Source organism: Benincasa hispida, chromosome 1 (genome assembly GCF_027475165.1).
Source record: "Benincasa hispida cultivar pf3 chromosome 1, pf3_genome.v1.1, whole genome shotgun sequence".
Classification (NCBI taxonomy): Eukaryota; Viridiplantae; Streptophyta; class Magnoliopsida; order Cucurbitales; family Cucurbitaceae; genus Benincasa; species Benincasa hispida.
The window spans coordinates 95,996,775-96,018,333 of record NC_143478.1 but is presented as its reverse complement, the minus strand read 5'-3'; the positions used below and the strand labels follow the sequence as shown (position 1 = coordinate 96,018,333).

At 34.9% G+C, this 21,559-nt stretch overlaps 1 protein-coding gene and 1 pseudogene across 12 annotated transcripts; one reads left to right on the top strand and one right to left on the bottom strand.

Moving 5' to 3' along the window:
• Nucleotides 1-2,659: 2,659 nt before the first annotated feature.
• ZEU1 (P-loop containing nucleoside triphosphate hydrolases superfamily protein) lies at nt 2,660-16,197 on the top strand. Of its 11 annotated transcripts, none has more exons than XM_039028843.2 (7): nt 2,660-2,870; nt 3,843-4,028; nt 4,640-4,885; nt 5,124-5,235; nt 9,518-9,577; nt 10,127-10,231; nt 15,833-16,197. In XM_039028843.2, exons 2-7 carry the CDS (start codon nt 4,000-4,002, stop codon nt 15,947-15,949), a joined length of 669 nt encoding a protein of 222 aa, XP_038884771.1. In that variant the 5' UTR covers nt 2,660-2,870; nt 3,843-3,999; the 3' UTR covers nt 15,950-16,197. The 11 variants fall into 11 exon arrangements, with proteins under 11 accessions (XP_038884771.1, XP_038884755.1, XP_038884749.1 ...); XM_039028827.2 differs by having other exon boundaries at nt 4,602-4,885; XM_039028821.2 differs by having other exon boundaries at nt 2,681-2,870; nt 3,843-3,984; nt 4,529-4,885.
• Nucleotides 10,424-13,681, bottom strand: LOC150038881 (uncharacterized; annotated as a pseudogene). Its single transcript, XR_016526789.1, has 2 exons — nt 13,427-13,681; nt 10,424-13,273 (listed from the first exon to the last, which is right to left on the bottom strand). The product of XR_016526789.1 is annotated as an uncharacterized LOC150038881 (transcript).
• Nucleotides 16,198-21,559: the final 5,362 nt, after the last annotated feature.

Here is a 21,559-nt window from a genome sequence, read left to right as displayed (position 1 = left end):
TGCTGGAACCAAACAACTATAGGCTTGAAGGCTCCGAACTAGATCAGGCTTTGTCTTTGAGCATGGGATACAGACAATGTTGGAACACTTGAAATCGCCGCTACTGTAACATGATTTGTCTGAGCTACTTCATCCAAATCTAGCTCAATCTTATTTTCACGAGCCAACTTCAAAATTTGTTCCTTCAGTATGAGACACCTTTCAACTGGGTGACTAACGACCCGATGATACTTGTAATAGTTAGGATCATCTACTTTTCTTGCTTGTTCCGCCCGCTTGCATTCTGACGTCTGAATAAGTTACTTCTCTAGCAGTTGCTCCAACATATCTGCCACATCAGAATTAGGGAATGGATAAACCTTCTCTTGTCTTTCTTAAGAGTTGGACGACACTTCTCGCCCTCATTGTGTCTTTTTTCAAATTTTATTTATTTTCCTTTGGAGGAAAATTTCAGCGGGGTCACATGAACGACCGTATATTCTTTTGTGGTACTATCCACGATTTTTTCAGTGCCCTTGGATTCATTCTTGTATTTTCTCCTTTCAGGGACTAGGAAATCTTTAGTTCCCCTGTTGGCGATGCTCAGCTTCATATCATGAGCGCGTGTTGCCAACTCCTCAAACATATGAGGTTTTATCCTTTGTAGGATGTACAAAAGCAACCAATGCATGCATTGAGTGTACATCTCCATTGTAGATAATTCACTTAGTCTATCTTTACAATCCAGACTTAGAGCTCTCCAACGGTTGATGTAGTCGATGACCGACTCTTCTTCCTGCTGTTTGGTGTTCGTCAACTCCATCATGCTAACAGTGCGCTTTGTGCTGTAGAAGCGATTGAGGAACTCTCTTTCCAACTGTTCCCAGATGTCAATCGCTTCAGACTCTAGATCAGTATACTAATTGAAAGCGTTTCCTTTCAAGGTACGAATAAACTCCTTGACTAGATGGTCTCTTCTGGTTCCTACATTTTCACATGTTTCAATGAAGTGAGCAACATGTTGTTTTGGATTGCCCTTTCCATCGAACTGTTGGAACTTTGGAGGTTGATACTCAGCTGACATTCTCAGGTTGTCGATTCTCTTGGTGTATGGCTTGAAATAAATATAATATAATATAATAATAAAATAAATAAAGATTAAAATAAATTAAACATAATATATAAATAAATAATATAAAATAAATTAACAAAATATGTTTTCGCACGAGATTTTAAGAGAGGTTTATTTCGTGCAACTTGAACTTGAGTTGATATTGATGTTGAGGTTGATTTGATGCGATGTGGTTCAATCTTTAGTACTTGATCCCCTGATTCTCTCTCGGTTGAATGCATACGCTTGATGTTTAGAAGCGGGGCGTGTGGATGTTCTTAAGCTTGGAGTCTTGGAAGAATGCTTGTATCTTCAAAGGACTTCAGTCTTTAAGCATGGTCAGAATGCTTTGTATCTTCAAAGGACTTCAGTCTTCAAGTGTGGTCAACTTCAGAAGTTAAGGAGTTTTTTGATTGTAGATAATTCAATCTAAGTCTCTAGAGTGTAGAATTGTCGATCTTTGCAAATGAGGGGAGCTTATCTATTTATAGAGCTCCCTGATGGGCTTGAGCCTAATTTAATTGGACTTGGGCCTGGCCTTTGGGCCTAGTTAATTGGACTTGAGCATGGTATTTAGGCCTCATTAACTAGGTTTACGTCTATTTTGGCATTTTAGACGCACATTAAGCCTATATTTGGGCGTAACTGGGCCAACGCCCAAATTATTACATCAAATTGGTTGAAATTAATTTTACTCAATCGACGTCTGCGACGAAAACAGTGAATTTGTCCTCAATTTCAATTTGAGACACATGTCAACTCTTAATTGGTCACAAATTTGACGATTCCAGAATTCCGTCATTAATTTCAACGTGACTATCCGTGGTTGGTCCGAAATTTCTCCTCCAACAATATAAAATAAGAAATTTCTCTAAAATCTCTACTTCCTCAAATTTTCATGGATTTAATTTGACAAGTAGAGGAAAGATTCCGTCATTAATTTAGACGTGACGATCCATGGTTGGTCCGAAATTTCTCCTCCAACAATATAAAATAAGAAATTTCTCTAAAATCTCTACTTCCTCAAATTTTCATGGATTTAATTTGACAAGTAGAGGAAAGATTCCGTCATTAATTTAGACGTGACGATCCATGGTTGGTCCGAAATTTCTCCTCCAACAATATAAAATAAGAAATTTCTCTAAAATCTCTACTTCCTCAAATTTTCATGGATTTAATTTGACAAGTAGAGGAAAGATTCCGTCATTAATTTAGACGTGACGATCCATGGTTGGTCCGAAATTTCTCCTCCAACAATATAAAATAAGAAATTTCTCTAAAATCTCTACTTCCTCAAATTTTCATGGATTTAATTTGACAAGTAGAGGAAAGATTAACTAGACACTAATAATGTGTAATGTTTAAACACATGGACAACACTTTGAGAAATGAAGGCATAACACATTGTTAATGAATATTAAATATGGACGTCTAATTAATATCTATTATCATAATATTTATAATAATACAAATTTGTTTTCATTTAATCATTTTTCAAAATTTCTACCAAATATAGGCATTTTAAGTTTTAACTTTTAAGATTGGAAAAATAGTCCCTTAAAAGAAAATATTGGAAAAATAGAGTAAAATAAAGTAGGGAGAAAAACTATAAGAAAAGGAACCCTCTTCTCTTCCTCACCCTCACCCTCACAGCCGCGGACGCTCTCTGAACAGCCTCCGAGGACGTACAAACGGCTTTACTAACAGTCCTTGTTCCGGCGATTTCAGGCCTACGGTACCATCCTGAGTTTGGCGGCGTCTTCTGATTCACGGCAGCTGCGTAAGCATATATATCCGGTTTCTAATCGACATTTATGATGGAATAAACGATTTATTAATGTTACGGACGAGTGGTTACTTGTCCAAAACATTAATCAATCGTTACTCTGATATTTGGAAATGTTGATAGATTGGAAATACTATTTGAATTGAAAGTATTGATTGATCGAACGTTTTATCTTAATGGAACTGGAAGTTTTGGAAGTTTTCGTTTATTAAAAGTCTTCGAAAGTTATGTTCCTCTAAAATGTTGAGGGACTAATAGTTTTAAATTGAGAGTTTTAGTTTGAAAGTCTTGGTTAAATGAAAGATTTGTTCAATCGAAACCTTTGGTTTTGAAAGCTTGTGTGATCGAATGATTTTGGTCTTGAAAGAACCGTTTCCAACAAAGTTTTAATTGAAGTTTCGATTTTTTGAAAGTTTGATAGGTTACTTTAGAAAGTTTTGCAAAGAGTTGTATAAGAAAATGAATTTCAAAACTTTGAAAATTTCTTATTATTACTGTTCTACTCTTTTTTGTTTTGTTTTAAATCACCAATTGACCAAAAAGCTTAAATTGATGGGTGAAAATAAATTTAATATAATATCTAACCCTCTCCTTCACTTGTGGGCTTGAAATATTAAGAAGACCCAACAAGTGGAAATGTTAATTGGGGAGGAAACAATAATTTGGGGTTTGAACACAAGATCTCCTTGGACCACGTGCTCTAATACTATCTTAAATCACCAATTGATCCAAAAGCTGATGGGTGAAGGCAAATTTAATATAATATCTAACATGTTTTTCCAAAATGTTTTCAAATGAAAGATCAAGGGATAGTCCAAAATATTTTCTCTTCTATCGAATCTAGTTGGTTGGAATCACTTATGTCTCATTTGGTTATGCCATTTCATTTTCCATTCCTTTGTTACTTCTTTTTTTTTTACTTGTGAAACCTACTCACATTTTTGATTATGATGTTGAATTTAGCAGTCTTCCTTCATGTGAGCTGGAACTTTAGCTTGGATTGGAGGACCAGGGCCGTTTGCATCTGTAGTAGTTGGAAGTTCTATTTGTGGTAGTTAATTGACTTTGGGATAAAGCTTTTGAGCATACAATTTTAGTCAGTTTCAAGGTCAGGATATGATCCATGCTTGCTTCCACATTCTATAAGCCATTGTAAGATTAATTTCTTGTTTTACGTGTAATTTATGATGTTTATTTTTTTGATAATTATTATTTATTTAATGGGAAAGGTTCAAATTTTACCTAGTGTCAAGTTTATCATTTTTCACCATAAACTTTCATTTTCAATTTCATTGCATGAGATTTTGGAATTTGGAACGTAAACTTATCATATGGGACAAATTATAAAAGTTTAAAGTTAAGATTGCAACACTCACCTAAGTTTGAGGTGCGATTTGATGGTTTCGAGTAAAAATTTGATACAACATGACAAGTGTAGGAGTAAAAATAGAAAATTTCCCTTATATATTTGTTTTTGTGGGCTATCACATGTTGGTAGAAATACATTTGAATTTTTTTGAAGCTGTATTTTTTTCCCCCTAAAAAATCAAATATGCATAAGATAGTTTCTGCTTCAATCACAATCATTTACAAATTTCTTTTGAAAATGATTGATATAGAAGACCTCTCTGATGTTTGTTTTTCTTATTTAGGAGTTTTGGAGTAGTAACAACTAGAATATCCTCGAGTTTTCTGCTAAAAGTTCCGTATAATAATTTTATCCAGAAGATCCAAATGGGAACTAATCAGAACTCTGTCGTCAGAAGTTGCAGCAGTAACTCTAGAGGAGCCTTGGTGGTTCTAGAAGGGTTGGACCGATGTGGGAAGACTACACAGTCCGGTAGATTAGTCCAGTACTTACAAGGACTTGGCCATTCTGTTGAACTATGGCGGTTTCCTGATAGAACAACTAATGTTGGACAGATGATATCTTCCTATCTTTCTAACGAATCACAGCTGGATGACCACACAATACATCTTCTTTTCAGTGCTAACCGATGGGAGAAGAGGTTTTTAATTTTTCTTTATACAACCTGCATATTAATCTCTTAGGTTGATAAATTTTCAGCTGCAAAAAATGATGGAGCTTTCTATATTGTTAGTAAGTGGCAAGCTTTAAAATGAAAATATTACCTAGTTTTAGAAGTTCCAAGCAACAGTAGTTGCAAACTTGCGACCCAAAACCATTTTGTTGCATGTAATATACTAGTATATTTCTTGTGTTTAACTACTGTAATGCCCGTGCAGATCCTTAATGGAAACTAAGTTAAAAGGTGGAACCACTCTTATTCTTGATCGGTATTCTTACTCAGGGGTGGCCTTTTCGTGTGCCAAAGGACTTGGCTTTGAATGGTGTAAGGTAATAAACAAATAAACAATTTGGATGAATCCTTTGTTTATTTACATCAATGCTCTGTTTTTATTTACTTTTCTAATGTTGGATGCTAAAATTCGGAAGTTATGTAATACTTTATTTCACCCATTTTGTAATTTGAACAACTCATTTCTTCTTGGTGGTGTCTAAGTCACAATCTTTTTGTAATTATGGCCTAACTTTAAACCTGTTTGAAGGCTTTGCTTCACTATATTTTGTGAGGGGGCCTTCTCATTTCCCTATCCCAAGTGATTTTGGTTATAGTAATATATTCCTGAAGTCTGAAGAGACCCCTTGAATGCTCTCTTCTCTCTCCTCCCAACTTGTCACCTCAAGCCTTCAAAAATCATCATTCTTGGTTTCCTCTTGATGATGTTCTTGGCCTCTAGTCAATGATATGATCTCCTGGAATGTGTTTGGTTTTTTCTTTGGTAATTTGTTCACATCTGTGCTTTCAAGGGATATGGAAGTCAAAACTTTTTCTTTACTAGTTCCAACATTCATCTAAGTTAAGTTTTGTTATCTAAAGTTTAAGTAAGTTCTCCCAAGTGATGGCCAAGTTTTCAAGACAAAATTACCCTTTCAGCTGGTAATTTTCTTCTTTAATTGAGGCTTGTGGTTTGAAATTTCGGGAAGTTAATCATTCAATCCCAAAGAGCTTAGAAAATATAAAGTAAGTTGGTTTTTTCTTTTTTTGATTCAATGAAACTTACAAAAAGCTTCAAAATTGAAGCGACACATGAAACCTTACTAAGGGCCAAACCTCACTAGGGTCTTTATCCAAACCTCTGAATATCCTATTGTTTCTCTCCCCCTAAATGTCTCACAACGCACACCATAGCAAGCCACAACAAACGACCTCTCTCTAAAAGGCGGATGGAGGAGGAACTTCCCGATCGTCACACGAATATCCCTCTAGCCAACTGTCTGAACGTCAAACTCTTGCAGAAAGTAAATCCACCCAAACGTCACAAACTAACAACCCCAGAGAAGGTGATCTAGGTTTTCCTCTGCCTTTCGACAGAGAATACAGTAGAAAGGACCCAAGCTCTAAAAGAGTTAGTTGAAGAAGTTTTTACTGCATATCTGTTATGAGTTGGTTCGTATTAAAGTAACCAAAAAGTCCTCTTTTTGATAGAAGATTTATCAAATCATTATGGAGTTCAAGAGATGAAAATTGGGTTGATATTGAATATTATGGTCGCTTGGGTTGTTTGTTAATTTTGTGGGATGAAAGCAAAGTGGAGGTTGTTGAGCTATTAAGAGGAGGATATTCTCACTTGGTGAAGGTATCTTTTCTACAAAATAAAGTTTGTTGGATTTCGAACATTAACGAATCAAATGATTATGAGTGAAAGTGTCTTTGAAGTGAATTACGTTCTTTCCATTCTTTCCCCAAGGAACCATAGTATGCAGATGGAGATTTCAAAATAGTCAGAGTTCGTTAGTGATTCCTTATCCATAGACAAACCAAGGGGATGAGGCAGTTTAATAAGATTATTGAAGAACTGGGTTTAGTGGAAATCTCTTTGTCCAGTGGAAAATTCGTATGGTTAAGAGAAGGTAATGGTGTACAGTCTCTGTTAGACAGATTTTTTTTTGTTTCCATTGAATGGGATATTGTGTTTGAAAATTCAAGGGTGTCAAAGCAGGTATGTATCTTTTCTGACTATTTTCCTCTTCTTTTTGAAGCGGGTAGTTTTGGATGGGGGAAGTCACCTTCCCAGTTTTACAGTTCATGGCTTATGGATCATGAAGCTCATTGAAAAGCCATTATTTGAGAATAAATCCTATGGCTGGGCAGGGTTTGTTATTTCCTCTAAACTCAGAAATTTGAAAACATCCACTAAAGGTTTACTGAATATGAGGTTTAAAAAAAAAAAAAAAGATAAGGAGAAGAACTTATTTTCTGAAATTGCATATTTTGATGCCAAATCAGAATTGGGGCTACTGACTAGTCAAGAATGGTATCTTAGGTATTAGTTTGAAAGGTGAGTTATTGGATCTCTACTTGATTGAAGAAAGAAATTTGATTCAGTTACGTAGACTCCAGTGTCTGCATGAAGTGGATGTGAATACGGCTTCTTTCATCGGTTTTTGGCTGCTAAAAAGCGAAAGCTTCTTATTTCAGAATTATGCTCCATCGATGGGTCCTCATTATTGACTTTTAGAGCAATTGAAGATGGAATCCTTTGACTCTTTTCTTCCTTATCTATGAAGGTTCCAGTCAGCAATTTATTCCTCCCAACCTTCGGTGGAAGGTGGTCTCAAATTTTCAAGAACAGCAAATGAGGCTCTAATTGTTCCTCTCTTGAGGAAATTTGGTGTGCTATGAAAAGCTTGGGCAAGAAAAAGCTCTTGGGCCTGAGGCGATTATGGACATTCATGGGCATTCTCAATTTGAATGGCACACGGCTGTAAGGTATGGTCAAGCCTCAGAAGTCCATGGACCAGCATTTCTAAGAATTGGAAATGGTATGATTTCTTTGCCTCCCTTGAACTGGGAAATGGAAATCATATTCCTTTTTGGCAGAACAGATGAATTGGGGATTCTCCTTTGAAACTCCATTTTCCTCACTTATTTGCTATCTCTACATTTACAATAGTATTCTTACAATAAAAAAGTTGGCTCTATTGAAGACTCAAAACAGTGTTCTTTACATTCATCCAGTTCGTTCTTGGTGAAATTGTTAATCAAGAGAGTTAATTTTTGTTTCTTCGTTGCAAAAGGATTCTTTCTTAGCTGCTCTTATCCGTCAAAGTGTTGGTTCAAGCTCCTTTCGTATTTCAACATCCAGTGGGTGTTCTCAAGCATCTTATGTGAAAATGTTCAGCTGAAAACCGAGCTTATTATGGATTAATGTGGTGTTTTTGGGAAGAAAGAAATAATAGGATTTTTGAAGATAAGTTTGGTTCTTTTGATTCTTTTTTGGTTGTTGTTCAACAAACAACCTCTTGGTGGTGTACAAATTAACCAAATTCTTTTGTAACAACTTTTTGATGATTTTTATCTCCTTATTAGCTCCTTTGGGAAGGAGTCTCTCAACCTCTTGCCCTTAAGTTGTTCTTGTTGGCTTTTATTGAATATTCAATAGATGGTTTAGTTGGTCAAAGCCATGGTGGCACCTACCTAGGATTTAATGTCCTACAAGTTTCCTTGACACCCGAATGTTGTAGGGTCAGATGGGTTGTCCCGTGAGATTAGTCAAGGTGCGTGTAAGTTGGTCCGGACACTCACGGATATATTAAAAAAATTAGTTTGATTTCTGAATGTGCAAGATTAAAAGCCTCTACGTGGTGTTCCCTTTCCAAATTTTTTAGTCATCACTCTTTTCGATTCAAAATATGGATTGGGCACCTGATGGCCCTAACATTCCCCTGCATCTCCTGCGACTTGGCAACGTCATCCTTGTTTGTCTTAAAAAGCTTCTAAGAGTGAAGATTATCCACACAAATCAACACGGGTCCTTTCAACATACTTTGCCTTCACTTACATGCTTCCTAGGAAATTTCCCACGAGATCACCCAATATAGGATTGCTCAAGCTAAGCACGCTTAACTTTGAAGTTCTTATAATTCAGCTATTGAAAAAAAATGTTGATCTTGTTGGTATAGGTAGTAACGTTCAATTCTTTTAAGCCCTTTTTAGCCATTCTTTCATATTCTTAGGATTTCTCTCATTTGGATATGATCTTTGTTCATTCATATACTGATGCAACGGGTTTGAGGTTTTAGGCCAAATCCATGTCCAAGCAAGGGAAGTCCATCCCTCAGATGAGAGAACTCTTCAAGAACAAAAATTCTATATTCAAAATTAATACTCAAAAGCTTCCTATTATAATCTTAAATTGGCTATAATAGCCTTACAAGAAAATAGGACAATTAACTAATTATTCTAATTAAACATGAATTAATCTTAATTAACAACTAAACTAAATGTTAATTAAAATATATTAATTATTTTGTAATTCTCCTCATCATGTACCCTAGTCTAGGTGTTACAGAAAGCCACTACATGGTGTTCCCTTTTCAAATTCTTTATCATTACTCTTTCTATGATATATGTCTCAAGTGAGATGCTTTTCTTTCTCCTTCGTAATTCATGCTTTTTATTTGTTTTCTTTTGAGCATTAGTCTCTTGTCATTACTCAATGGAAAATTTTGTTTTCTGATTTAAAAAAACAATATATTCCTGTTGGTTTGTGTCCCAAAAAAGAAAAGAAAAGAAAAGAAAAAAAAATGCTGATGTTATGTTTATCCTTTGCAGGCACCGGAGGTTGGCTTGCTAGCTCCAGACCTCGTACTGTACCTAGACATATCTCCAGAGGTCAGTTAATCACTATATCATTTCATTCTGGAACAATTTTAAGTGCATTTATTAGGATGGTTTATCATGATTCATCTTTTCCAACTTGTAAATGTACTGAAGCTACATATTGACATTTTTGGTTTCGGTCTCTTCAATTCATAGATGATATAGCAACTTTGTACCATGTCTTCACATACCGTAGGAACAATTGTAAATTTGGTATGGAACTCAATCAATATATGGTTTGTAGCATACAATAAGCTGTTGTTCAGGTAGAACAGATGTTTTTAGAGACTTATTTAAAGTTCTATTATGTCATTGGTGACTGATGGATATAAGAACAAAAAATTAATATCCAAGAGTAGTGTTTTTTTTCATACAATCTATGATATCAAAAGATTATACTATTTGCATGACTTTATCTAGGAGTGCTGCCATTTTTTATGTTAATGATGAAACTTGACTTTGATTTACTACCCTCACCAACCAGACAAATTCTCAAGTTCAAAAATGTTCCAATCTGTATTATAATTGCTTTGTAAATAAAGAGTTATTTTGAATGATCAGACAGCTGCAGAAAGAGGAGGTTATGGATGTGAGAGATACGAGCAGATTGAGTTCCAGACCAAAGTTGCTAAGTGCTATCAAGTTTTGGTTGATTCTAAATGGGAGGTAACTTGTTTTTCATTTATCTTGGAAACATTGAAACACCAAAACTCTTAAGACTGGCGTGTGGTATGTGTCTAGGATGCCTAGACGTGAACACTCCTCGCCCCTTGGGCATGTGCTCAACACCTAAATTATTATTTAGTTACTTTTTTTCCAAACTTGGTTGACATGGCTTGAATGTTGGCCCAGATGGTTGCTTTGATACCAAATTGATGTAGCTCAAGTAGCTTCAAGGAGTAATCCTCCAAGAATCAAGCTTGTAAATCTTTTATTAGAATGATAGTGTATTTCAACCAGAGGGGAAAAACTCACATTTGTAGAGTTTATTATAAGTGGAAATAAAAGGAGAATTATCCTAGAATATTACCCAATTAACCTTATTCTTCCTACATCCTTTTTATTGAAAGATTCCACTTTAACTGGTTTGATCCATCCTACTGGAGGCAGTAGAAGATATTTTGTCCATACACCTCTCAGTCAAAACTGCTTTAAAAAGGTAGGGTGATAATTGCCACACTTGGCATCAGAAAATCAACAAGATCAATAGTAGAGGTCACTTTGCGAAAGTGTTAAGCCTTCTCAGTTAGTGTTTTCAAAGTGCAAGGCACACCTCAAGGTGACAAGTCCTTTGATCGCCTCAATGTGAGAGGCGATAAAAAGGCGACGCCTGAGTGAAGTGAGGCTTAATAAATAAATAAATAATATATGTAGAAGTAGAACATAAGTTTATATACAAATGTCAAAGTCTCAAAGATTAATAATAGTAATCTAATCAATAAAAATTAACAAAACTCCAAAAGTAAAAATTTAAAACATGATCAAATGTCAAATTCAACATCTTCCCCATCTAAATATAAGGTTTCGTCCATTGCTCGTCCTTGGCCATTGTCCTCAATGTCTAATTCCTCTTCATCGTCGTCCTCATCTTCATCACTAACCACTTGTATAGTTGGTGTTTGCTTTTGAACTCTAGAAGTGGAGGCAGAGGCAGTTGACTTTCCTTTTGATCTAGTATATGTGATGAGTTCTCTAACGCCACTAGCACGATCTACATCTCCCTATGTGTGGTTGTCGTAATGAAAAACTAGCTCATTGTCAACTTCAGTTTCATTATTTTCTTCATCCATTGTTCCGACCAAGTATTCATTACTCTCGTCTATATATCTAAGGAGATTGGATCAAGTTGATCCTTTAAATCAAAGTGCTCTTTAAGTGCTTGATTATAATTTATATAAACGAGATCATTTAAGCGCTTATGTTTCAACTTGTTCCTCTTTTTCGTATGAATCTACAACTTATTAACCAATATGGAGTTAGAAGTTTATGTTAAATCTTAAATTAATAAGGTAGAAAACAAAATGATCACTTACATATTCGAAAATACTCCATTCGTGCTCATACTAGAAGCGCTACACGTCAGATTAAGGACTCTCATGGCTAACTTTTGCAAAACAGTATTACCACCATAAAGTGCTCATTGTGATGCTGTTCACACATTTGACATGATTTAGAAATAACATACTTACTTATATACACTACTAATGTAGTAGGAAATGTCCTTAACTGGTGTCTTAACTTTCCTTGTGTTGATTACTAAGTCAATGCCGAACATGCCTTTAGCTTTAGAATATAACTTTAATTCCACTATGCATTGATTTTGATCACTAGTAGATGGTATCAGTCTTTGCACAACTTTAAGAAAACCACTCATGACTTCAATTCTTGAGTAATTCTATCCTTACTAAGTCAATGCCAAACATGCCTTTAGCTTCAGAATATAACTTTAATTCCACTATGCATTGATTTTGATCATTAGTAGATGGTATCAGTCTTTGCACAACTTTAAGAAAACCACTCATGACTTCAATTCTTGAGCAATTCTATCCTTGCGGTCATAGAAAAGTGATGGATTCAAATAATACCCAGCAACATGTAATGGTTGATGAAGTTGACAATCCCATCTTCTATCAATGATCTCTTAAATTGACTTGTACTTCATTTCATTATCATTAAACCCACTCTTAATGGCCTCCTTTGCCCTATCCATGGCCTCATAGATATATCCCATTGTAGGTTATCACCATCGACAAATCTAAGTACTCAAACTAAGGGTCCGGATGCCTTTAAAGTGTAGACCACTGAGTTCCAAAAGGATGACATCAAAACGGTGTTGACTTCTCTATTTCCCATTGGATCTTTTGCCCATTTGGAAGTCGTCCATTTTTCAGAAATAAACATCTTTTTCAAGTTTGCTTTATTCCTGTGGATACTTGCTAGGATAAAAAACGATGTTGCAAAACGTGTAATTGCTGGTCTCACCAATTCATGTTGATTGGTAAACTTTCTCATCATGTTAAGTATTTACAAGTGATTATAAATAAATCACTTAGTGCTACATCCTTTTTAATACATCTTTTGATCTGATCAATCTTCCCAATGTTCTCTAATATCAAATCTAAACAGTGGGCAACATATGGTGTCCAATATAAATGTTGTCGCTTTGCTTCCAAATATTTGCCAACTAGGATATAGTTTGAGGTATTATCAGTCACAACTTGGACAATATTCTCTTCTCCTGTTTTTTCCACCATACCATCCAAGCGTTCGAATACTTTTTCTCCAGTTTTGATGCATGAAGATGCATCAATCGATTCTAAAAACAATATCCCAGCAGTAGAATGCACTAAAAAATTTATCAGGGTTCTATCTCTTTTATCAGTCCACCCATCCGACATCAAAGAGCAACCATTTCTTTTCTATTCAACATCATGGTTACTCATTAAATTTTTTGTATGTTCTACTTCCTTTTTTAGCATGTCACTCTAGCCTCATTATAAGGAGGTATTAACCTAGGTCCAAATTGTCCTATGATTTCAATCATTATTTGGAAACTTTTCAACCGAATTATATTTAAGGGAAACCTGCTTGATAAATCCAGCATATGATAAATTGAACTGTAGCATCACTCCCTTCTTTATTGTATTTTTTGGCGATGGTTGATTGCTTCAGCTTCTTTAATCTATTCCGATCATCAGCTTCTTTAATCTATTCCGATCATCAACAACCTTGGCTGGATTTGGATACACAAATTTATCCATTGCTCCCTTAGTTCATGGTGGATCAATCCAGGTCCAAATTGTCCTATGGCTTCAATCATTATTTGACAACTTTTCAACTGAATTGTATTTAAGGGAATACCTGCTTGATAAATCCAACATATGATAAATTGAAAGCATTGCTCCCTTCTTTGTTGTATTTTTTGGTGATGGTTGATTGCTTTAGCTTCTTTAATCTATTCCTATCATCAACGACCTTAGCTGGATTTGGGTACACAAATTTATCCATTGCTCCCTTAGTTCGTGGTGGACTTGCTTGCAATTGTGATTGAATTGCTCGTTTTCTAGATGTTGCGGTACTTGATCCACATCCACCAACTTCCATCTCATCCTCCATCAATTATATTCAAATCATAAGGAGGGCATTGCTTTCTTCCCTCTTTGCTTTTGTCCATTTGATACTCCTTTAGTTCCTCTCTTACATTGATTGCACACTTCAAGCATGCTTTAGCATTTCGGTTTCCACCAACTAAGTGTTGTGTTGCCCGACAAATGCCACAATTTGTGTTTTTTCTGCAAAACATACATTTGCATGTGTTCGTATCTTTTTTGTTTTCTAATATGACATTGCCAATTGGGATGTTTTCGTTTTTGTTCTCCTTCTCTCATCCTATTATAAAACAATGAAAATAAACAAAAAAAACTTAAGAAAAAAAACAGCCTATTTTAGAAATGTTTCCACTGAGAATTGTTAAAAAAAAGTATACTAAAAAAAACTAATCTTTTTCAAAAACAAGTGGAATATGAAAAACAAGTAGTATACTGAAAACAAAAATAAAAAATCCAACCTTTTTGGTTGAAAAAGAAATATACAGGGAAAAAAAACTAATCTTTCTACAAAAACAAGTTGATTATGAAAAACAAAAGTAAAAAAAACCAACCTTTTTGGTTGAAAGAAAAGACTGAAAAAAAACCTAATCTTTTTAAAAAACAAGTTGAATATAAAAAACAACTAGTATAGTGAACAAAAATAAAAAACCAACCTTTTTGGTTGAAGAAAAAGTATATTGAAAAAAAAAAACTTTTTCTAAAACAAGTTGAATATAAAAAACAACTAGTATACTGAAAAACAAAAATAAAAAAACCAACCTTTTTGGAAAATAAGTTGAAGGTGTGCCGTAGAAGTTGAATGAAAACTGAATAAAAATGCTTCATTTTTATATAAACTCACATAGAATCTACTGCGAACAAGTATAATGGAAAAAAAGAATTCTTTTTTTGTTTTTTTTAACTCACCTCAGAATCTGCCGAGAAGAACGATAATGGGGAGAAAAAAAAAACTAACCTTTTCTATTGCTTTTTCTACCCTCAGAATTGCAGTCGAAGAGGTTGAATGGGAAAAGTGAAGAAAAATTCTTCCTTTTTTTTTTGGAAGTCTCAGAGTATTGCGAGAAGGAGAAATTCAAACTTGGAAGAAAAAAAACTAACCCAAACGTGGAGAATAGGAAGAGACCTAACACATTTTTCGATAATGATTTTTGCTTTTGCGTGGTATAGACGGCTGTGTATTATAATATTAGGTTGCATGGATTTGGTGGTTCTATTTTACGTGGGCTTAGGTTATAAAATTATAATGGTATAATTAAAAAAAAGAAAGAATTCTAAATTTTACTCAGATGGCGCAAGGCGCTACAAGGCGAGCGCCTCATTAAATCTGTAAGCCTCAGCTACATACCACAGGCCTCCGATCGCCTTGCCTCTCGCCTCAGGCGCGCGCCTGGAGTTGCCTCAACATCATTGTTCTCAATATTGGTTCATCAATGGGAGATGCATATTCAACATTTTCCAACATAGACGGGCTTCGGGCTTCAAATAGAAATAGGAAGGGCATGATACAGTGCAGGCACCTCCCTAGATGCTGAGGGAGAGATTGAATCAACACAGATAAACTACTACTAATTTTTTTGAGAGTAGATGGTAGTCCCAGATCCAAGGCCTACGATGTATATAGTAATTGGAGTTGGGCTTGAAAGACTTTTCGTGGATGTGTAAGTAGTGCGAGTGGTTAAGGTAAGATGATAGGGACCAATATCGTTTCTTAGCATAAGTTTTTTAAAAAAGCTTGGAATATCATCGGTATCAGTTTGATTTAGGTGTTTCAAGAGTTGTTTGAAATTGGTCTCATAAATGGAAGCATAAATTAAAATTATCCCAAGAAGAGAGGGTGGCTGAAATGTGAAAAACTTGTAAAGTTAGTTTCATCACTTTGCATATGATGATTTCAACCGTATAAGGTCCTGCGGAGCTAATGGATGAGAATTTCTGATATAATTAACCAAGATAGAAAGTTCCTTCGGTAACTGTTTGTCTAATCTCCTCCTATCCATGATCAGAAGTATCTGCGAGCAAATCAAAACAATAATATTCAACGAATTTATTCACGAGGAATCATTGCTTTGGGCTTTTGTGTGTCTTATTTTAAGCTATTTTTTTTTGTTGGAAAAAATGTGATTGACCGACTGTATTTTGAACTTTAATTTAATTGCAGATTATTGATGCTTGCCGACCCATGGAAGATATTGAGAAAGAACTACAAGACATTGTCCTGGACCGTGTCAAGAAATGCCAAAATGGGGAACCTCTTTCCCATCTTTGGCCAAGTTGATGCAATCTTCTGAAGACAGTTTTTTTTTTCTTCGTACCCTGTTTTCATTTCAAATTTGTTCAGAACTTGGGCTCATCTTGCGTGGTTTATGCTTCTTTGAACATTCATATAAGTTTAATTCAGCATTCCTTTCTCAACAAGTTTTAATTTTTAAGCATTATAAAGATTATGAAGCAATATGTAATTATTGTCAGGAAAGGTCAATCATGACACTTCTATAAAACTTCCCATCACCTCGCATTGGCCTACACCATCTACAGAATATATTACGTTTTTTTTTTTTTTTTTTAAAAGAAAAGTTATTTATTAGAGCAAGGCTAATTTTTTTTTTCTTGTTTTGAACACTTTGATAGGTTAAAGATTGTAGAAGCTTTATGCTTTATAGACTGCCATCCATAGTGTAATCATCCAGGGTACAGACATTACAGAACTCTTAAGATAGTCAAAAACTCTTATGGTCTACATAGTTGATGGCTTGGGGGCTAGTTGCTGCATTTCAAAAAGGAGTCAGCTCCTTAGATGGCGATAGAATCATGGAGATGTGAAGGGTGGTTCAGGGGGGAGTGGCACCAATGGCTCACTAAAACCAGTATCTGGTGCTGGCGGTGCAGACACAAAGGGCAATGGTTCCTTTGGAAAATCTGGAACTTCAGGAACCAGGGGAGGCGAAAGAAATGTTCTAGGAGGCTGTGGAATTGTGAAAGGTGGCGGTTTGGTTGGGATTGATACCAGTGGTGGAGGAAGAAATATAGGGATGAACGGTGGTTGATCTGGTGTGAATTGAATGGGAGGTGGCAGATCAGGCACTGGTGGAGGCAGTAAAAATTCTGGCAGAGGAGGTGAGAACGTTATTAAAGGTGGAGTAGATAGTAGTGGTGGTGGTGAAGAAACTAGAGGTGGTGGAAACCAGATTGAAGGTGTTGGAGTAGATGATAATGGTGGTGGTGAAGGCACCAATGGTGGTGGAATCATTTCTGAAGGAGTTGGAGTAGATAGCAGCGGCGGTGGCGGTGAAGGAACCAAGGGTGTTGGTGGAGATGGAGTTTCAGGTGAAGCCAAGGGCGGTGGTGGTGATGCAGGAAGGGGAGGTGGAGAAGGAACTATGGGGGCAGGCTGATAAACTGGAGGAGGAGAAGAAACTAAAGGGGGCAGAGGAGGTATTGAGGGTGCCAAAAATGGGTTGTCTGAAGGGTAGATTGGGAAAGGCCACTGACCACAAGCTCCAAATAAGTATTGGTAAAATGGATCACAGTCAGATCCTCTTCTTCCTCTGCTTCTGCTTCTGCTTCTAGTTCTCTTTTCTTCATCTTTCCACCCTTTTCTTTCATGTTGATTTTGCTTGTTTTCAGTATCTGCTTCTACAAGTACTTGGGAGATCAACAGCAGAGCTAAAACTATTGCTATTACTATTGTAAGCTTCATTCTTTTTCTGTCATAATCGTATGCATTTTGGTGGGTGTTGTTTGTTATGTATATAGAAGGACATGGTATAGATTGGTTTGTTTTGACCTTGCCTTGAAGTTTGCAATGATGATGCTGAATTCTGTAACCATTCATACTTTTGACTTGTTGAGTTTCAAAGAGCGGAAGTGGTGGAAGGATTTGAATGCAGCAGCAGTGTGAATTAATATACACAACGCTCAATGCTGAGAGGAGTGGAAAGCAAGGAAATGCTACCTTCAAATTTGTGACTTCCAATGCCAATTTATGTAAGTAGTCTATAAATACCTCTCTCTGAGTAGTTGAAAGTTGATAGAAAGCTTCTCCTTCTCTCTCTCTTGAGTAGTTGAAAAACTTGCAAGATAGAAAGAAAGAAGGCAAGTCTACTCTATCATTTATGGTGATTTGGACTTTGATATTTTGTATAGCTGAACAAAAGGAAGGCATGTCTGCATTGTATTTAATGCTGATTTGTGATATTAAATAAAAACATTATATTGGTAAATAATCAGATATGAAAATATTCAAAGTCAAAGTCAAAGTGAGCTTTAGCGGTAATTGGTTTGACCATCGTCTTTCGAGGTTAAAGGTCCAATCCTCAATTCTCACCGTTGTACTTTTTTTTTTTTTTAATAAAAAAAGGCAAATGCCATTGCAAATTTTTCAGGAAAAAAAAAGATGAAAGTTAATTTCCTGAAGGAAGGATAACTTAAAGTTATGGAAATATATTTTGAACGTAAGCTATTTATTGTTCATCTGACTCATCCTTAAGGGCTGTCTTGATTGAAGTGCCATATTTTTTTTTGATTGAAGTGCTATATTTTTCTGTCAAAGAAGGCTGTTTATTTAGATTTTCTTAGGGGGAAGTTTTGAATGGGGGGTTTCAAGTAGGTGTGTGCTAAAATTAGACAAAATCGACGAATCGAATTGGACCGAATTGAACTGGATGGTTTGTTCACTGACAGAGGGAACCAACCGATATTCTCAGTTCACGAGTTGAAAAGACCATATATAACTTAATCGAATCGAATCTTATGAATTTGTATTTTTTTGAATATATACATGCCCACAACGGATCAACCAACCCAATTGCAAAAAGTAAAAAGAATAGTCAAACAATAAACCCTAAAACTAAGACCCATGGTACGATTCTTCGCTTTCTTCAATCTCTCCGGTTCACACTTCGCACGCATGTCATCATCTTCCAACTCCATTCTCCTCCATGGCTTCACCTCCAAATGACCATACCTCCACGAATCTCCATCGCCACTTTGAAGCTCCACCGTCGGTCCGCCATCTCGAAGCTCCACCACTTATTTGCCACTTCAAAGCTTCACCGTTAACCTAAGTCCCTAACCCCACCGTCACCGCCACGTCTAGTTCCAAAGTCCACCAGAAATGTCCTTGGTTTCTCTTCGATCTTGTAAATCTGTGGTTTCCCTTGCGATGGATTTTGTTGATTTGAAGTATCAAAGCTTTGAGAGAGAGCGTTAAAAAAATGGTTTTAACCGAACTGAACCGAATTAGGGTGGTTCAGTTCAAAAACCAAAATGGAGCAGACTTGGTTTTGTATTGTTCATAGTTATTGCCAATTGATATGTATGGTTCAACCCTTGGTTTTGCTCAAAATCAGACTGAATCGAATCGTGTGCACCTTAGTTCCAAGTATATATCAACATATTTGTTGACATGTATAGAGTTTGGTATTGATATTAATAATCAATTAGGTTCCATTTGGTACTTATTTCGTTTTTCATTTTTTATTTTTGAGAATTGAATTTATTCTCTCAATTTCTTACAATTATTTGTATCTTCCTTAAGTATAATGATTGAATTCTTAGCTAAATTTCATAAATAAAAATAAATTTTTAAAAACTACTTTTTTAAGTTTTAAAAAATTAACTTAGATTTTTAAACCATTGGTAAAATGAAGATAACAAAGGAAGAAATTTGGAGATGGAAGTAGTGATACATATTTTTAAAAAACAATAAACTAAGAATTAAATGATTATTAGATGGGGTCTTAATTATCAAATTCTTTTTAAAATATGAATATTATGTGTGAGGTTTAAATTGATAAAATAGAAGTTTAGAATTAAAATTGATATAATTCGCCAAGTTTAGAGTAAAAAATGAGTGTTTAAAATATAAAAACATTCATAAATTATCAATATGATTTGAATTATAAAACTTAGAGAGTGAAAGCAATTGAAATAATTTGATTTCAGAAGTATCGTCTATTCATATTATTGATAAATTCTTAAATAAATTGCAATGGTTTAGGGTTTAGGGTTTAGACTGCTACAATAATTTTCTTTACCTTTTTGGGTAAGTTTTATTAATAATTTTAATAGACTTGCTTGGTTTTTCATTACAAATATCACTCTCACTATTATGTCTTTATGTTATTTTTTTGACAATTTTTTTTCACGGCACGGTGGAAAAGAAAAATATTGATAAAAATATGATAACAAAATTTTAATAAGTTGCTATATGAAAAAATTTTGGAAAAAATTGAATTAATTAAATGGTGCCATTATATTAATTTCTGCATTAAATAAAGTTTTAATGAAAGGTTTATATATACTTTTTTTAATGAAAAATCTTGAGGTGAAATTTTGGAATATACAAAAGATTCAATTTTTATTAAGTTTAGTAAATTAGGATTTGCTTCATCCAACTAATTTGCTAATTGTAACATTACATTCAGGTTCTCGTTTAAAAAGAAAAAAGAACTTGACTTCATGTTAATGGTAGAATTTTATTCTTTAAAAAAGAAAATGAAGGGATTTGATTTCAAAATCCATAACCTAAAATTAAACTCGAGTAAAGTTTTTTTTTTTTTAAAAAAATTCTTAATTCATGAGTTTTTTTTAAAAAAAATGTATAAGTAGATATTGTAAAAAAAAAAAAATCTCATAAGTAGATTTTAAATTTAATTGATATATATATAATGTTATTAGTGATAGAATTTGGAAATCAATATTTTCAAATTCTATAACAAAAAATAATAATAATAATACTCGTAGTGTCACTAGAATATGGAGCGTCCGAGTTTCCAAACCCCTCAGTAGCAGTAGAATATGGAGAGTCCTCCATCGATGACTCCAGTGTAGTTGTAGCTGTTGGTGGGCTATCTGGTTCTGAACTTGACCATTGAGAAGTGTTGGAGTTTATGTCTTAAATCTCATGTATCTTGTGGTTTGTAAAGACAAATTACATATCTAATTAAATAAGAAGTATCTTATTGACGTTTAGACTGCATCAATTCAATCCAATAAACTAAGATCCAAGGTTATCTAATGAAACTTAAATATGTATGTGGAGACATACAGGTGGATCATGTTTAAGTGATAACCTAAATGGTTTGTAGTATATGGATAAGGTTGGGTACCTTATTCTGGTGACACTACGAATACAACCCGCTTTGTAGATGTTACAATTGTTGTAAAGTGCTACAAATGATTTGATCCTGATCATTCATGTGGAGACATGCGAGCGAGGGTATTTTATATAAAGAGTTTGTATTAGATCAGACCTTAATCCTGAGTGAGTTGTGAACTCCTATCTATGAAGGTGATACTTTGATTTGTATGAGTGAGAGTGATCGGATTAATTGACTCAACAAGCCTACTATTTTGGGGATTTGTCCGAGTAGGGAGCTGGGAACACAACTACACTAGATGAAATTCACTCATTCTCATCTTTAGGGGATGTAGATAAATTGCTCCCTTAATAGTTGATTCTGGGTCTTGAACATTGAGGTCCCAACCTCTCACTAGCTTGAGAGGTGTTAGTTTATAGTTGGACTATAAACTGTTTGTTCATTAGAGGGATTAGTGGTACTTAAAGAAGTTAGATATAGCTACAGGGGTAAAACGGTAATTTGACCAAGTTGTAGTTATGAGAGATTTGTGAAGGATTGACTCACTATTGATTGGATATATCCGTGGACACAGAAATATATATATAGTACGAAGAGTGCAACTATCGGTCTTTAGTGGAGTGATTGGTAGTTAAAGAATATTGATTAATTAGATTAAAGGAGTTTAATCAATTAATCTCATATCATTGGAGCTTCTAATTTATAGTTCCATAAAGTCCCATTGTTAGCTCACTAAAGGATATTAACGAGGAATGATGTGAATTGTTCAAATCAAATGAGGGAAT

Excerpts from the sequence above, each read along its gene's own strand:
- ZEU1 (XM_090318220.1), top strand. The coding sequence starts at position 4,000 with ATGCTTGCTTCCACATTCTATAAGCCATT. Across the intron at positions 9,578-10,126 it reads ACCTAGACATATCTCCAGAG|ACAGCTGCAGAAAGAGGAGG; the intron begins GTCAGTTAATCA and ends TTGAATGATCAG. Across the intron at positions 10,232-15,832 it reads TGGTTGATTCTAAATGGGAG|ATTATTGATGCTTGCCGACC; the intron begins GTAACTTGTTTT and ends ATTTAATTGCAG.